General features: G+C 39.2%; 1 protein-coding gene across 1 annotated transcript in view; it reads left to right on the forward strand.

Moving 5' to 3' along the window:
* Positions 1-395: 395 nt before the first annotated feature.
* Positions 396-17,519, forward strand: part of fbxl16 (F-box and leucine-rich repeat protein 16) — a 28,158-nt gene continuing 11,034 nt past the window's right edge. Inside the window, exons 1-2 of the mRNA XM_038985642.1 lie at positions 396-1,118; positions 16,591-16,833. Of these exons, the coding sequence (XP_038841570.1) occupies positions 396-1,118; positions 16,591-16,833 (966 nt within the window). The remainder of the gene's footprint in view (positions 1,119-16,590; positions 16,834-17,519) is intronic.

The raw sequence follows: 17,519 nt of genomic DNA on the forward strand, positions 1-17,519 counted from the left end.
AATGAGCCAATTGGAAGCTGGGTATGATTAGGTAGCCATGGTGGTATGAGGGCCAGATCACTACCTCGCTCTCTCTCTCTCTCTCTCTACATTTCTCTCTCTCTCTCTCTCGCTCTCTCGCTCTACCTTTCTCTCTCTCTCTCCACCTTTCTCTCTCTCTCTCTCTCTCTCTCTCTCTCTCTCTCTCTCTCGCTCTCTCGCTATACCTTTCTCTCTCTCTCTCCACCTTTCTCTCTCTCTCTCTCTCTCTCTCGCTCTCTCTCTCTCTCTCTCTCTGATCCAATGTTTACCATGTATTAATTCTCTCTCTCTCTCTCTCTCGCTCTCTCTCTCTCTCTCTCTCTGATCCAATGTTTACCATGTATTAATTCTCTCTCCCTCCTCCTAGGTTCCCAATGTTGAACATGTCGACCCCCAGCGAGCTCAAGTCTCCGTGTGTCCCGAGGAACGGCATGGTCAAGCTCCCCCCTCAGCCCAACGGTCTGGGCAGCGCCAGCATCACCAAGGGCACGCCCGCCGCCAAGAACCGTCTGTGCCAGTCCTCCTCCGTGCCCGGCATCCTACCCCCGCCTTCCCTGCCCTACCACCTGGACACCCTCAACCCCCTGGGCTCCTTGCCCACCGCAGCTTCTCTCCTGGGTCCAGACCTGGACCACAGCCCCCTGATGGCCCTCAAACCCCCGCTGCGCCAGGTCCCCCTCACCTTACCCAAGCCTCACCTTCCCCTCACCCTGCCTCTGACCCTTCTGCTGCCCCTGGAGCGCCAGCTGGCCCTGGATGAGAAGCTGCTCAACAGGCTGCTGTGGTACTTCACCACGGCTGAGAAGTGTGTCCTGGCCCAGGTGTGTAGGACCTGGAGGAAGGTGCTGTACCAGCCTAAGTTCTGGGAGGGTGTCACGCCCATCCTCCACGCCAAGGAGCTGTACGCCCTGCTCCCCAGCGGAGAGAAGGAGTTTGTCAGCCTGCAGGCCTTCGCTCTCAGGGGGTTCCAGGCATTCTGTCTGGTGGGAGTTTCGGACCTGGATATTTGTGAGTTCATTGATAACTACCCCCTGTCCAAGAAGGGGGTGAAGTCGGTCAGTCTGAAGAGGTCCACCATCACAGACGCAGGCCTGGAGGTGAGTCATTGTCATATATATATAAATATATATATCTATATATAGTTACAGTCATGTGAACACAAACATGTCATTTAGCACAGCCTTTCTCCATCCTCTCCTTGGGGACCAGCCTGTCCATGGATATGATCTATTCCCTAGCTAGGCACCTGATTCAACTGGCCAACTAATCATCAACTAATCATCAAGCCCTTGACTTCTTGAATCAGGTGAGCTAGTTCAGGGCTACAGTAAAACTGTGAAGCGTCCGAGACTCCCTGAGGAAAAAAGCGTGGGAATCAACAATGTGTCCTACAGTAGATGTAACTTCCATTAGTCCTACAGTAGATGTAGCTTCCATTAGTCCAGTAGATGTAGCTTCCATTAGTCCTACAGTAGATGTAGCTTCCATTAGTCCAGTAGATGTAGCTTCCATTAGTCCTACAGTAGATGTAGCTTCCATTAGTCCTACAGTAGATGTAGCTTCCATTAGTCCTACAGTAGATCTAACTTCCATTAGTCCTACAGTAGATGTAGCTTCCATTAGTCCAGTAGATGTAGCTTCCATTAGTCCAGTAGATGTAGCTTCCATTAGTCCTACAGTACATGTAACTTCCATTAGTCCTACAGTAGATGTAACTTCCATTAGTCCTACAGTAGATGTAGCTTCCATTAGTCCTACAGTAGATGTAGCTTCCATTAGTCCTACAGTAGATGTAGCTTCCATTAGTCCTACAGTAGATGTAGCTTCCATTAGTCCTACAGTAGATGTAGCTTCCATTAGTCCTACAGTAGATCTAACTTCCATTAGTCCTACAGTAGATGTAACTTCCATTAGTCCTACAGTAGATGTAACTTCCATTAGTCCTACAGTACATGTAACTTCCATTAGTCCTACAGTAGACATAGCTTCCATTAGTCCTACAGTAGACGTAGCTTCCATTAGTCCTACAGTAGATGTAGCTTCCATTAGTCCTACAGTAGACGTAACTTCCATTAGTCCTACAGTACATGTAACTTCCATTAGTCCTACAGTACATGTAACTTCCATTAGTCCTACAGTACATGTAGCTTCCATTAGTCTTACAGTACATGTAACTTCCATTAGTCCTACAGTACATGTAGCTTCCATTAGTCTTACAGTACATGTAACTTCCATTAGTCCTACAGTACATGTAACTTCCATTAGTCCTACAGTACATGTAACTTCCATTAGTCCTACAGTAGATGTAGCTTCCATTAGGCCTACAGTAGATGTAGCTTCCATTAGGCCTGCAGTAGATGTAGCTTCTATTAGGTCTACAGTAGATGTAGCTTCTATTAGGTCTACAGTAGATGTAGCTTCCATTAGTCCTACAGTAGATGTAACTTCCATTAGTCCTACAGTAGATGTAACTTCCATTATTCCTACAGTAGATGTAACTTCCATTAGTCCTACAGTAGATGTAGCTTCCATTAGTCCTACAGTACATGTAACTTCCATTAGTCCTACAGTAGATGTAACTTCCATTAGTCCTACAGTAGATGTAGCTTCCATTAGTCCTACAGTAGATGTAACTTCCATTAGTCCTACAGTAGATGTAACTTCCATTAGTCCTACAGTAGATGTAACTTCCATTAGTCCTACAGTACATGTAACTTCCATTAGTCCTACAGTAGATGTAGCTTCCATTAGTCCTACAGTAGATGTAACTTCCATTAGTCCTACAGTAGATGTAGCTTCCATTAGTCCTACAGTAGATGTAGCTTCTATTAGGCCTGCAGTAGATGTAGCTTCCATTAGTCCTACAGTAGATGTAGCTTCTATTAGGTCTACAGTAGATGTAACTTCCATTAGTCCTACAGTAGATGTAGCTTCCATTAGTCCTACAGTACATGTAGCTTCCATTAGTCCTACAGTAGATGTAACTTCCATTAGTCCTACAGTAGATGTAGCTTCCATTAGTCCTACAGTACATGTAGCTTCCATTAGTCCTACAGTAGATGTAGCTTCCATTAGTCCTACTGTACATGTAACTTCCATTAGTCCTACAGTACATGTAACTTCCATTAGTCCTACAGTAGATGTAACTTCCATTAGTCCTACAGTAGATGTAGCTTCCATTAGTCCTACAGTAGATGTAACTTCCATTAGTCCTATAGTAGATGTAGCTTCCATTAGTCCTACAGTAGATGTAGCTTCCATTAGTCCTACAGTAGATCTAACTTCCATTAGTCCTACAGTAGATGTAGCTTCCATTAGTCCTACAGTAGATGTAACTTCCATTAGTCCTACAGTACATGTAACTTCCATTAGTCCTATAGTACATGTAACTTCCATTAGTCCTACAGTAGATCTAACTTCCATTAGTCCTACAGTAGATGTAGCTTCCATTAGTCCTACAGTAGATGTAACTTCCATTAGTCCTACAGTAGATGTAGCTTCCATTAGTCCTACAGTAGATGTAACTTCCATTAGTCCTACAGTACATGTAACTTCCATTAGTCCTACAGTACATGTAACTTCCATTAGTCCTACAGTACATGTAACTTCCATTAGTCCTACAGTAGATGTAGCTTCCATTAGTCCTACAGTACATGTAACTTCCATTAGTCCTACAGTAGATGTAGCTTCCATTAGTCCTACAGTAGATGTAGCTTCTATTAGGTCTACAGTAGATGTAACTTCCATTAGTCCTACAGTAGATGTAACTTCCATTAGTCCTACAGTAGATGTAACTTCCATTAGTCCTACAGTCAAGGGTGTAAACAGGCTTACTGTACAGATGGGATCAATCCTCATTGCTGTCCTACAGTGATGCTGTGAAGCTCTACGGGCCCTGGACAGAAGTAGTGTCGTATAGGAATATGGTGTCTTTATAGTAATATAACACCTTACTTTATAGTAATATAATGCAATACTTTATAGTAATATAATGCAATACTTTGTAGTAATATAACACCTTACTTTATAGTAATATAACGTGTTACTTTATAGTAATGTAATGCAATACTTTATAGTAATGTAACACACTACTTTATAGTAATATAACACAATACTTTATAGTAATATAACACACTACTTCATAGTAATGTAACACCTTACTGTATAGTAATATAATGCAATACTTTATAGTAATATAACACCTTACTTTATAGTAATATAACGCAATACTGTATAGTAATATAACACAATATTTTATTGTAATATAACACCTTACTTTATAGTAATGTAATGCAATACTTTATAGTAATATAACACCTTACTTTATAGTAATATAATGCAATACACTTTATAGTAATATAACACCTTTATACTAATATAACATGTTAATTTATAGTAATATAATGCAATACTTTATAGATATATAACACAATACTTTATAGTAATATAACGCAATACTTTATAGTAATATAACTTGTTACTTTATAGTAATATAACACCTTACTTTATAGTAATATAATGCAATACACTTTATAGTAATATAATGCAATACTTTATAGTAATATAACACCTCACTTTATAGTAATATAATGTGTTACTTTATAGTAATATAATGCAATACTTTATAGTAATATAACACAATACTTTATAGTAATATAACACAATACTTTATAGTAATATAACACACTACTTCATAGTAATGTAATGCAATACTTTATAGTAATATAACACAATACTTTATAGTAATATAACGCAATACTTTATAGTAATATAACGCAATACTTTATAGTAATATAACGTTGTTACTTTAAAGTAATATAACGTGTTACTTTTGTTAATCCTCAGCATCAATATCAACACAATGCACTCCCTGAACTCGGAAAGCCTGCCACCCCACCGCTGCGTAACCTAGTAACAGTCACTGGGCGAGCTGGATTCCGCTGTAGCTGGGCACCATGTCAACTAGGTCACCAGGGATCACATGGAATGTGGAATGTCACATCACATGACCTTGCTCACTGGTCACATGATCATGGGACAGAGAGAGGAGAGATATTTTATTAGAATGGTTAATGGTTAAGGTTAGTGTTTGAGGCTGGGGAGCTGGTCCTAGATCTGTGGAACGTTTATCCCCAGCAGGTAAACAATCGATAGAGTGAGTAGAATGAACATGAGTCTCTATGAAACGTGAGATGTCACAGGAGTGCAGTGTGCTGTAAATGCAACCATTGTCTATTATAATAACAATAGCATAGCTGAGTTTCTGATTGTCTATGTAAACACAGCATCACCGAAGGAGTAAATGTTTGGTAAAGTGACTTGGCATTCCATTCCAAAACACCCCTCATACATGGAATCAGAATAGTCAACAATCCACACTGCTTGTCTGTGGTGGTGGTGTTGTGAGTATGGACTACTGTGGTGGTGTTAGTATGGACTACTGTGGTGGTGTTGTGAGTATGGACTACTGTGGTGGTGTTAGTATGGACTACTGTGTTGGTGTTGTGAATATGGACTACTGTGGTGGTGTTGTGAATATGGACTACTGTGGTGGTGTTGTGAATTTGGACTACTGTGGTGGTGTTAGTATGGACTACTGTGGTGTTGTGAGTATGGACTACTGTGGTGGTGTTAGTATGGACTACTGTGGTGGTGTTGTGAGTATGGACTACTGTGGTGGTGTTGTGAGTATGGACTACTGTGGTGGTGTGAGTATGGCCTACTGTGGTGGTGTTAGTATGGACTACTGTGGTGGTGTTAGTATGGACTACTGTGGTGGTGTTAGTATGGACTACTGTGGTGGTGTTAGTATGGACTACTGTGGTGGTGTTGTTAGTATGGACTACTGTGGTGTTGTGAGTATGGACTACTGTGGTGTTGTTGTGAGTATGGACTACTGTGGTGGTGTTAGTATGGACTACTGTGGTGGTGTTGTGAATATGGACTACTGTGGTGGTGTTAGTATGGACTACTGTGGTGGTGTTGTTAGTATGGACTACTGTGGTGGTGTTAGTATGGACTACTGTGGTGGTGTTAGTATGGACTACTGTGGTGGTGTTAGTATGGACTACTGTGGTGGTGTGGTGAGTATGGACTACTGTGGTGGTGTTGTTAGTATGGACTACTGTGGTGGTGTTGTTAGTATGGACTACTGTGGTGGTGTTGTTAGTATGGACTACTGTGGTGGTGTGGTGAGTATGGACTACTGTGGTGGTGTTGTTAGTATGGACTACTGTGGTGGTGTTGTTAGTATGGACTACTGTGGTGGTGTTGTTAGTATGGACTACTGTGGTGGTGTTGTTAGTATGGACTACTGTGGTGGTGTGGTGAGTATGGACTACTGTGGTGGTGTGGTGAGTATGGACTACTGTGGTGGTGTGGTGAGTATGGACTACTGTGGTGGTGTGGTGAGTATGGACTACTGTGGTGGTGTTAGTATGGACTACTGTGGTGGTGTTAGTATGGACTACTGTGGTGGTGTTGTGAGTATGGACTACTGTGGTGGTGTTGTGAGTATGGACTACTGTGGTGGTGTTGTGAGTATGGACTACTGTGGTGGTGTTGTGAGTATGGACTACTGTGGTGGTGTTGTGAGTATGGACTACTGTGGTGGTGTTGTGAGTATGGACTACTGTGGTGGTGTTAGTATGGACTACTGTGGTGGTGTTAGTATGGACTACTGTGGTGGTGTTAGTATGGACTACTGTGGTGGTGGTAGTATGGACTACTGTGGTGGTGTTGTGAGTATGGACTACTGTGGTGGTGTTGTGAGTATGGACTACTGTGGTGGTGTTGTGAGTATGGACTACTGTGGTGGTGGTGTTAGTATGGACTACTGTGGTGGTGTTGTGAGTATGGACTACTGTGGTGGTGGTGTTAGTATGGACTACTGTGGTGGTGTTGTGAGTATGGACTACTGTGGTGGTGGTGTGAATATGGACCACTGTGGTGGTGTTGTGAGTATGGACTACTGTGGTGGTGTTAGTATGGACTACTGTGGTGGTGTTGTGAGTGTGGACTACTGTGGTGGTGTTGTGAGTATGGACTACTGTGGTGGTGTTAGTATGGACTACTGTGGTGGTGTTAGTATGGACTACTGTGGTGGTGTTAGTATGGACTACTGTGATGGTGTTGTGAGTATGGACTACTGTGATGGTGTTGTGAGTATGGACTACTGTGATGGTGTTAGTATGGACTACTGTGGTGGTGTTAGTATGGACTACTGTGGTGGTGTTAGTATGGACTACTGTGTTGGTGTTGTGAGTATGGACTACTGTGGTGGTGTTGTGAATATGGACTACTGTGGTGGTGTTGTGAGTATGGACTACTGTGGTGGTGTTGTGAGTATGGACTACTGTGGTGGTGTTGTGAGTATGGACTACTGTGGTGGTGTTAGTATGGACTACTGTGGTGTTGTTGTGAGTGTGGACTACTGTGGTGGTGTTAGTATGGACTACTGTGGTGTTGCTAGTATGGACTACTGTGGTGGTGTTGTGAGTATGGACTACTGTGGTGGTGTTGTGAGTATGGACTACTGTGGTTGTGTTGTGAGTATGGACTACTGTGGTGGTGTTAGTATGGACTACTGTGGTGGTGTTAGTTTGGACTACTGTGGTGGTGTTGTGAGTATGGACTACTGTGGTGGTGTTAGTATGGACTACTGTGGTGGTGTTGTGAGTGTGGACTACTGTGGTGGTGTTGTGAGTATGGACTACTGTGGTGGTGTTGTGAGTATGGACTACTGTGGTGGTGTTAGTATGGACTACTGTGGTGGTGTTAGTATGGACTACTGTGGTGGTGTTAGTATGGACTACTGTGGTGGTGTTGTGAGTGTGGACTACTGTGGTGGTGTTGTTAGTATGGACTACTGTGGTGGTGTTGTTAGTATGGACTACTGTGGTGTTGTTGTGAACATGGACTACTGTGGTGGTGGTGTTGTGAGTATGGACTACTGTGGTGGTGTTGTGAGTATGGACTACTGTGGTGGTGTTAGTATGGACTACTGTGGTGTTGTTAGTATGGGCTACTGTGGTGGTGTTGTGAGTGTGGACTACTGTGGTGGTGTTGTTAGTATGGACTACTGTGGTGGTGTTAGTATGGACTACTGTGGTGTTGTTGTGAACATGGACTACTGTGGTGTTGTTGTGAACATGGACTACTGTGGTGGTGTTGTGAACATGGACTACTGTACATTCCATCTCTATTGGCACACAGCACTGTATGGCCCATACCTCGTAGGGCACAGCCAGTCTCTCAGATTAGCAAGAGAGACACAGTTTTATGGCCCATACCTCATAGGGCACAGCCAGTCTGTCAGATTAGCAAGAGAGACACAGTTTTAAAAACTGTCACGGACTGTGAAAAGGCAACATGAACTAGCACTGTCATTTCAGTAAATAATTGTGCATCGAGTACACTTAAGACAACATGAGTACACTTAAGGCGACATGAGTACACTTAAGGCAACATCAGTACACTTAAACTTCTTATGGCGGCAGCCCGACGTCGGTACACTTATGACAACAGCCAGCTCAAAGTGCAGGGCGCGAAATTCAAAAGATATTTTTTTTAAATATTTAACTTTCACACATTAACAAGTCCAATACAGCATATGAAAGGTACACATCTGGTGAATCAAGCCAACATGTCCGATTTTTAAAATGTTTTACAGGGAAGACAAAATATGTAAATCTATTAGCTAACCACGTTAGCAAAAGACACCACTTTTTTTTACTCCAACAGTTTCTTACTCCATCACTAGCTATCACAAATTCGACCAAATAAAGAAATAAATAGCCACTAACCAAGAAAAAACTTCATCAGATGACAGTCTGATAACATATTTATTGTATAGCATATGTTTTGTTCGAAAAATTTGCATATTTCAGGTATAAATCATCGTTTACATTTCAGCTACAATCAGAAATTGCACCGAAAGCAGCCATAATATTTACAGACACCAACGTCAAATACCTAATTACTCATCATAAAACATTTCTGAAAAATACATAGTGTACAGCAATTGAAAGACAGGCATCTTGTGATTCCAGACAATATTTCCGATTTATCAAGTGTTTTACAGCGAAAACAAAATGTAGCGTTATATTAGCGTAGCCACAATAGCCAGAAACACTTGGGCGCCGACGACCAGTTCACATGCACGACAAATATTAGAAATAGCATCATAAAATGTTTCTTACTTTTGGTGATCTTCCGTCAGAATGTTGGACAAGGTGTCCTTTGTCCAGAACAGTCGTTGTTTGAATCTGAAACGGCAAATTTCCCTCTTCATTTAGCATGGGCACTTGCCAAGTGCTACATATTTCTCCAACATCAACAAAGTCAGAGAACGGAACACGGCAAAACTCCCGAAAAAATTTCAATAATCTGATTAAACTATATTGAAAAAACATACTTTACGATGATATGGTCACATGTATCAAATAAAATCTAAGACGGAGAAGTTAGTCGTTCATAACGACAGCTAAAAAGAAGGCAAGTCCATGTCCTCTTTGCGCGCTCCAGAAACAGGAAGTGGACGGTCACGTCAAAGAAAGAGCTTTTATTCCACCTTAGACCAAGATAAACACAAAAAAAATTCTCTCACAACCTCTTGACCAACCAGGGGAAGGTGTATGAAGTGTACGTAGCCTCTTACGTCTTATGCCCATGTATAGGCAAGAAGTTGAACAGAGCATAGATTTCTGACATTCCACTTCCTGGTCAGGAAAAGTGCTGCAGAATGAGTTCTGTTTCACTCAGAGAAATCATTCAAACGGTTTTAGAAACTAGAGAGTGTTTTCTATCCAATAGTAATAATAATATGCATATTGTACGAGCAAGAATTGAGTACGAGGCCGTTTGAAATGGGCACTATTTAACTGGCTACTCAATGCTGCCCCTTGCAGCCATAAGAAGTTTAAGGCAACATGAGTACACTTAAGGCAACAAGAGTACACTTAAGGCGACACGAGTACACTTAAGGTGACACGAGTACACGTAAGGCAACATGAGTACACTTAAGGCAACATGAGTACACTTAAGGCAACATGAGTACACTTAAGGCAACAAGAGTACACTTAAGGCAACAAGAGTACACTTAAGGCGACACGAGTACACTTACGGCGACACGAGTACACTTAAGGCGACACGAGTACACTTAAGGTGACACGAGTACACTTAAGGCAACATGAGTACACTTAAGGCGACACGAGTACACTTAAGGCGACACGGGTACACTTACGGCGACACGAGTACACTTAAGGCGACACGAGTACACTTAAGGCGACACGAGTACACTTAAGGCGACACGAGTACACTTAAGGCAACACGAGTACACTTAAGGCGACACGAGTACACTTAAGGCGACACGAGTACACTTAAGGCGACACGAGTACACTTAAGGCAACATGAGTATACGTAAGACAACATGAGTACACTTAAGGCGACATTTCCCTATCGCTAAGACACCTGCGCTGTGAGTTTAACCAACTCTTAGTGAAAATATAATCTGCTGCGTGAATTATGTTGGAATTTTTGATAAAACCGAAGATTTAGTTACAGTGCGATGAACAGGCCACATTCAACACAATGGTGAGGTTCAGTATTGGAGCCCCGGTTATTTAGAATGTTGCCTGGGGCGGCAGGCCCATAATGACTAATGGGGCGGCAGGTAGCCTAGTGGTTAGAGCGTTTTTTCTAGTAACTGAAAGGTTGCAAGATCAAATCCCCGAGCTGACGAGGTAAAAATCTGTCGTTCTGTCCCTGAACAAGGCAGTTAACCCACTGTTCCTAGGCCGTCATTGTAAATAAGAATTTGTTCATAACTGACTTGCCTAGTTAACCTTTATTTAAGCAAAACAGGTTTTTAGAAGTTTTTGCAAATGTATTCAAAAGAAAAAACAGAAGTACCTTATTTACATAAGTATTCAGACCCTTTGCTATGAGACTCGAAATTGAGCTCAGGTGCATCCTGTTTCCATTGATCATCCTTGAGATGTTTCCACAACTTGATTGGAGTCCACCTGTGGTAAATTTAATTGATGGACATGATTTGGAAAGGCACACACCTGTCTATACAAGGTCCTACAGTTGACAGTGCATGTCAGAGCAAAAACCAAGCCATGAGATCAAAGGAATTGTCTGTAGAGCTCAGAGACAGGATTATGTCGAGGCACAGATCTGGGGAAGGATACCAAAACATTTCTGCAGCATTAAAGGTCCCCAAGAACACAGTGGCCTCCATCATTCTTAAATGGAAGAAGTTTGGAACCACCAAGACTCTTCCTAGAGCTGGCCGCCCGGCCAAACAGAGCAATCAGGGGAGAAGTGCCTTGGTCAGTGAGGTGACCAACAACCCAATGATCACTCTGATACAGTTCCTCTGTGGAGATGGGAGAACCTTGCAGAAGGACAGCCATCTCTGCAGCACACAATCAGGCCTTTATGGTAGAGTGGCCAGACGGAAGCCACTCCTCAGTACAAGGCACATGACAGCCCGCTTGGAGTTTGCCAAAAGGCACCTAAATGACTCTCAGACCATGAGAAACAAGATTATCTGTTCTGATGAAACCAAGATCGAACTCTTTGGCCTGAATGTCACAACTGGAGGAAACCTGGCACCATCTCTACATTGAAGCATGGTGGTGGCAGCATCATGCTGTAGGGATGTTTTTCAGCGGCAGAGACTGGGAGACTAGTCAGGATCGAGGGAAAGATGAACGGAGCAAAGTACAGAGAGACCCTTGATGAAACCTGCTCCAGAGTGCTGATTTTTAATACATTTGCGAAAATGTCTAAAAACCTGTTTTTGCTTCGTCATTATTGGATATTGTGTGTTGCTTGATGAGGTGGAAAAACGATTTAATCAATATTAGAATAAGGCTATAACGTAACAAAATGTGGAAAAAGTCAAGGGGTCTGAATACTTTCCGAATACACTTTAGTATCACAGTTATATCAGAATTATATCAGAGTTGTATCAGAGTTGTATCAGAGTTGTATCAGAGTTGTATCAGAGTTGTATCAGAGTTGTATCAGAGTTGTATCAGAGTTGTATCAGAGTTATATCAGAGTTGTATCAGAGTTGTATCAGAGTTGTATCAGAGTTGTATCAGAGTTGTATCAGAGTTATATCAGAGTTATAGTTATATCAGAGTTATATCAGAGTTATAGTTATATCAGAGTTATAGTTATATCAGAGTTATAGTTATATCAGAGTTATATCAGAGTTATAGTTATATCAGAGTTATAGTTATATCAGAGTTATAGTTATATCAGAGTTATAGTTATATCAGAGTTATAGTTATATCAGAGTTAGAGTTATATCAGAGTTATAGTTATATCAGAGTTATAGTTATATCAGAGTTATAGTTATATCAGAGTTATATCAGAGTTATATCAGAGTTGTATCAGAGTTGTATCAGAGTTGTATCAGAGTTGTAGTTATATCAGAGTTGTATCAGAGTTATATCAGAGTTGTATCAGAGTTATATCAGAGTTATAGTTATATTAGAGTTATATCAGAGTTGTATCAGAGTTATATCAGAGTTATAGTTATATCAGAGTTATATCAGAGTTGTATCAGAGTTATATCAGAGTTATAGTTATATCAGAGTTATATCAGAGTTATATCAGAGTTGTATCAGAGTTGTATCAGAGTTGTAGTTATATCAGAGTTGTATCAGAGTTATATCAGAGTTGTATCAGAGTTATATCAGAGTTATAGTTATATTAGAGTTATATCAGAGTTGTATCAGAGTTATATCAGAGTTATAGTTATATCAGAGTTATATCAGAGTTGTATCAGAGTTGTATCAGAGTTATATCAGAGTTATAGTTATATCAGAGTTATATCAGAGTTGTATCAGAGTTGTATCAGAGTTGTAGTTATATCAGAGTTGTATCAGAGTTATATCAGAGTTGTATCAGAGTTATATCAGAGTTATAGTTATATTAGAGTTATATCAGAGTTGTATCAGAGTTATATCAGAGTTGTATCAGAGTTATATCAGAGTTATATCAGAGTTATATCAGAGTTATATCAGAGTTATATCAGAGTTATAGTTATATCAGAGTTATATCAGAGTTATATCAGAGTTGTATCAGAGTTATATCAGAGTTATAGTTGTATCAGAGTTATAGTTATATCAGAGTTGTATCAGAGTTGTATCAGAGTTGTATCAGAGTTATATCAGAGTTATAGTTATATCAGAGTTATATCAGAGTTATAGTTATATCAGAGTTATATCAGAGTTGTATCAGAGTTGTATCAGAGTTGTATCAGAGTTGTATCAGAGTTGTATCAGAGTTGTATCAGAGTTATAGTTATATCAGAGTTATATCAGAGTTATAGTTATATCAGAGTTATAGTTATATCAGAGTTGTATCAGAGTTATAGTTATATCAGAGTTATATCAGAGTTATATCAGAGTTATATCAGAGTTATAGTTATATCAGAGTTATAGTTATATCAGAGTTATATCAGAGTTGTAGTTATATCAGAGTTATATCAGAGTTATAGTTATATCAGAGTTATATCAGAGTTATAGTTATATCAGAGTTATATCAGAGTTATAGTTATATCAGAGTTATATCAGAGTTGTAGTTATATCAGAGTTGTATCAGAGTTGTATTAGAGTTGTAGTTGTATCAGAGTTGTATCAGAGTTGTATCAGAGTTGTATTAGAGTTGTATCAGAGTTATATCAGAGTTGTATCAGAGTTGTATCAGAGTTGTATCAGAGTTGTATCAGAGTTGTATCAGAGTTGTATCAGAGTTGTAGTTATATCAGAGTTGTATCAGAGTTGTATTAGAGTTGTATCAGAGTTGTATCAGAGTTGTATCAGAGTTGTATCAGAGTTGTATCAGAGTTGTATCAGAGTTGTATCAGAGTTATATCAGAGTTATATCAGAGTTGTATCAGAGTTGTATCAGAGTTGTATCAGAGTTGTATCAGAGTTATATCAGAGTTGTAGTTATATCAGAGTTGTATCAGAGTTGTATCAGAGTTGTATCAGAGTTGTATCAGAGTTGTATCAGAGTTATATCAGAGTTGTAGTTATATCAGAGTTGTATCAGAGTTGTATCAGAGTTGTATTAGAGTTATATCAGAGTTATATCAGAGTTGTATCAGAGTTATAGTTATATCAGAGTTGTATCAGAGTTGTATCAGAGTTGTATCAGAGTTATATCAGAGTTGTAGTTATATCAGAGTTGTATCAGAGTTGTATCAGAGTTGTATCAGAGTTGTATCAGAGTTGTATCAGAGTTATATCAGAGTTGTAGTTATATCAGAGTTGTATCAGAGTTGTATTAGAGTTATATCAGAGTTATATCAGAGTTGTATCAGAGTTGTATCAGAGTTGTATCAGAGTTGTATCAGAGTTGTATCAGAGTTGTATCAGAGTTATATCAGAGTTATATCAGAGTTGTATCAGAGTTGTATCAGAGTTATATCAGAGTTATATCAGAGTTGTATCAGAGTTATAGTTATATCAGAGTTATATCAGAGTTATATCAGAGTTATATCAGAGTTAAATCAGAGTTATATCAGAGTTATAGTTATATCAGAGTTATATCAGAGTTATAGTTATATCAGAGTTATATCAGAGTTATAGTTATATCAGAGTTGTATCAGAGTTATATCAGAGTTATAGTTATATCAGAGTTATATCAGAGTTGTATCAGAGTTATATCAGAGTTATATCAGAGTTGTATCAGAGTTGTATCAGAGTTATATCAGAGTTGTATCAGAGTTGTATCAGAGTTGTATCAGAGTTATATCAGAGTTATATCAGAGTTATAGTTATATCAGAGTTATATCAGAGTTATAGTTATATCAGAGTTATATCAGAGTTATAGTTATATCAGAGTTATATCAGAGTTATATCAGAGTTATATCAGAGTTGTATCAGAGTTGTATCAGAGTTATATCAGAGTTGTATCAGAGTTGTATCAGAGTTATATCAGAGTTATATCAGAGTTATAGTTATATCAGAGTTATATCAGAGTTATAGTTATATCAGAGTTATATCAGAGTTATAGTTATATCAGAGTTATATCAGAGTTATATCAGAGTTATAGTTATATCAGAGTTGTATCAGAGTTATAGTTATATCAGAGTTATATCAGAGTTATAGTTATATCAGAGTTATAGTTATATCAGAGTTATATCAGAGTTGTATCAGAGTTATATCAGAGTTATATCAGAGTTATATCTATATCAGAGTTATATCAGAGTTATAGTTATATCAGAGTTATATCAGAGTTATAGTTATATCAGAGTTATATCAGAGTTATAGTTATATCAGAGTTATATCAGAGTTGTATCAGAGTTATATCAGAGTTATATCAGAGTTGTATCAGAGTTATATCAGAGTTATATCAGAGTTGTATCAGAGTTATATCAGAGTTGTATCAGAGTTGTATCAGAGTTGTATCAGAGTTGTATCAGAGTTATATCAGAGTTATATCAGAGTTGTATCAGAGTTATATCAGAGTTATATCAGAGTTATATCTATATCAGAGTTATATCAGAGTTATAGTTATATCAGAGTTATATCAGAGTTATAGTTATATCAGAGTTATATCAGAGTTATAGTTATATCAGAGTTGTATCAGAGTTGTATCAGAGTTATATCAGAGTTATATCAGAGTTGTATCAGAGTTATATCAGAGTTATATCAGAGTTGTATCAGAGTTATATCAGAGTTATAGTTATATCAGAGTTATATCAGAGTTGTATCAGAGTTGTATCAGAGTTGTATCAGAGTTGTATCAGAGTTGTATCAGAGTTGTATCAGAGTTGTATCAGAGTTGTATCAGAGTTATATCAGAGTTATATCAGAGTTATATCAGAGTTATATCTATATCAGAGTTATATCAGAGTTATATCAGAGTTGTATCAGAGTTATATCAGAGTTATAGTTATATCAGAGTTATATCAGAGTTATAGTTATATCAGAGTTGTATTAGAGTTATATCAGAGTTGTATCAGAGTTATATCAGAGTTATATCAGAGTTGTAGTTATATCAGAGTTATATCAGAGTTATAGTTATATCAGAGTTATATCAGAGTTATAGTTATATCAGAGTTATATCAGAGTTATAGTTATATCAGAGTTATATCAGAGTTATAGTTATATCAGAGTTATATCAGAGTTATAGTTATATCAGAGTTATAGTTATATCAGAGTTGTATCAGAGTTATAGTTATATCAGAGTTATATCAGAGTTATAGTTATATCAGAGTTATAGTTATATCAGAGTTGTATCAGAGTTATAGTTATATCAGAGTTATAGTTATATCAGAGTTATAGTTATATCAGAGTTATATCAGAGTTGTATCAGAGTTATAGTTATATCAGAGTTATAGTTATATCAGAGTTATAGTTATATCAGAGTTGTATCAGAGTTGTATCAGAGTTATAGTTATATCAGAGTTATATCAGAGTTGTATCAGAGTTATAGTTGTATCAGAGTTATATCAGAGTTATAGTTATATCAGAGTTAAATCAGAGTTATATCGTTGTAAACTCAGTGTGTTTTCTCTGTGGTGTGTGTGTGTAGGTGATGCTGGAACAGATGCAGGGTCTAATGCACCTGGAGTTGGCCGGTTGTAATGACTTCACGGAGGCCGGTCTGTGGTCCAGCCTGAACGCACGGCTCACCTCGCTCAGCGTCAGCGACTGTATCAACGTAGCAGACGACGCCATCGCTGCCATCTCACAGCTACTGCCCAACCTGTCAGAGCTCAGCCTGCAGGCCTACCACGTAACCGACACAGCCATGGCTTACTTCACAGCCAAACAGGTAGGTTTCAATCCTACACTGTTATAGAGAGCACACAGGTAGTGGTACACACACACACTTCTTCCCTTCCCCCTCTCTCCGTCCTCGCTGTAGGCCCGCAGATCAGTTCCCCTACCAGCCTGAGGGGCCCCCATTGATCATCAAATGTCATGTAAAAACAAACGAGTAGAATTGCATGAAATGAGTTATACAATTGGAAAGTCTTCTCTCCGCTCCATGGCAACATGGGTAGAAATACAGGAAATGAACCTGTTTTTCCTTCACTGTCCTCTCATGATGAGTTCAGATTACTGTGGGTCTCTCATGATGAGTTCAGATTACTGTGGTCCTCTCATGATGAGTTCAGATTACTGTGGGTCTCTCATGATGAGTTCAGATTACTGTGGTCCTCTCATGATGAGTTCAGATTACTGGGGTCTCATGATGAGTTCGGATTACTGTGGGTGTCATGATGAGTTCAGATTACTGTGGTATCATGATGAGTTCAGATTACTGTGGTCCTCTCATGATGAGTTCAGATTACTGTGGTCTCATGATGAGTTCAGATTACTGTGGTCCTCTCATGATGAGTTCAGATTACTGTGGTCTCTCATGATGAATTCAGATTACTGTGGTCCTCTCATGATGAGTTCAGATTACTGTGGTCTCTCATGATGAGTTCAGATTACTGTGGTCCTCTCATGATG

The sequence above is a fragment of the Salvelinus namaycush genome, unplaced genomic scaffold (assembly GCF_016432855.1).
Source record: "Salvelinus namaycush isolate Seneca unplaced genomic scaffold, SaNama_1.0 Scaffold360, whole genome shotgun sequence".
In the NCBI taxonomy this organism is placed as follows: domain Eukaryota; kingdom Metazoa; phylum Chordata; class Actinopteri; order Salmoniformes; family Salmonidae; genus Salvelinus; species Salvelinus namaycush.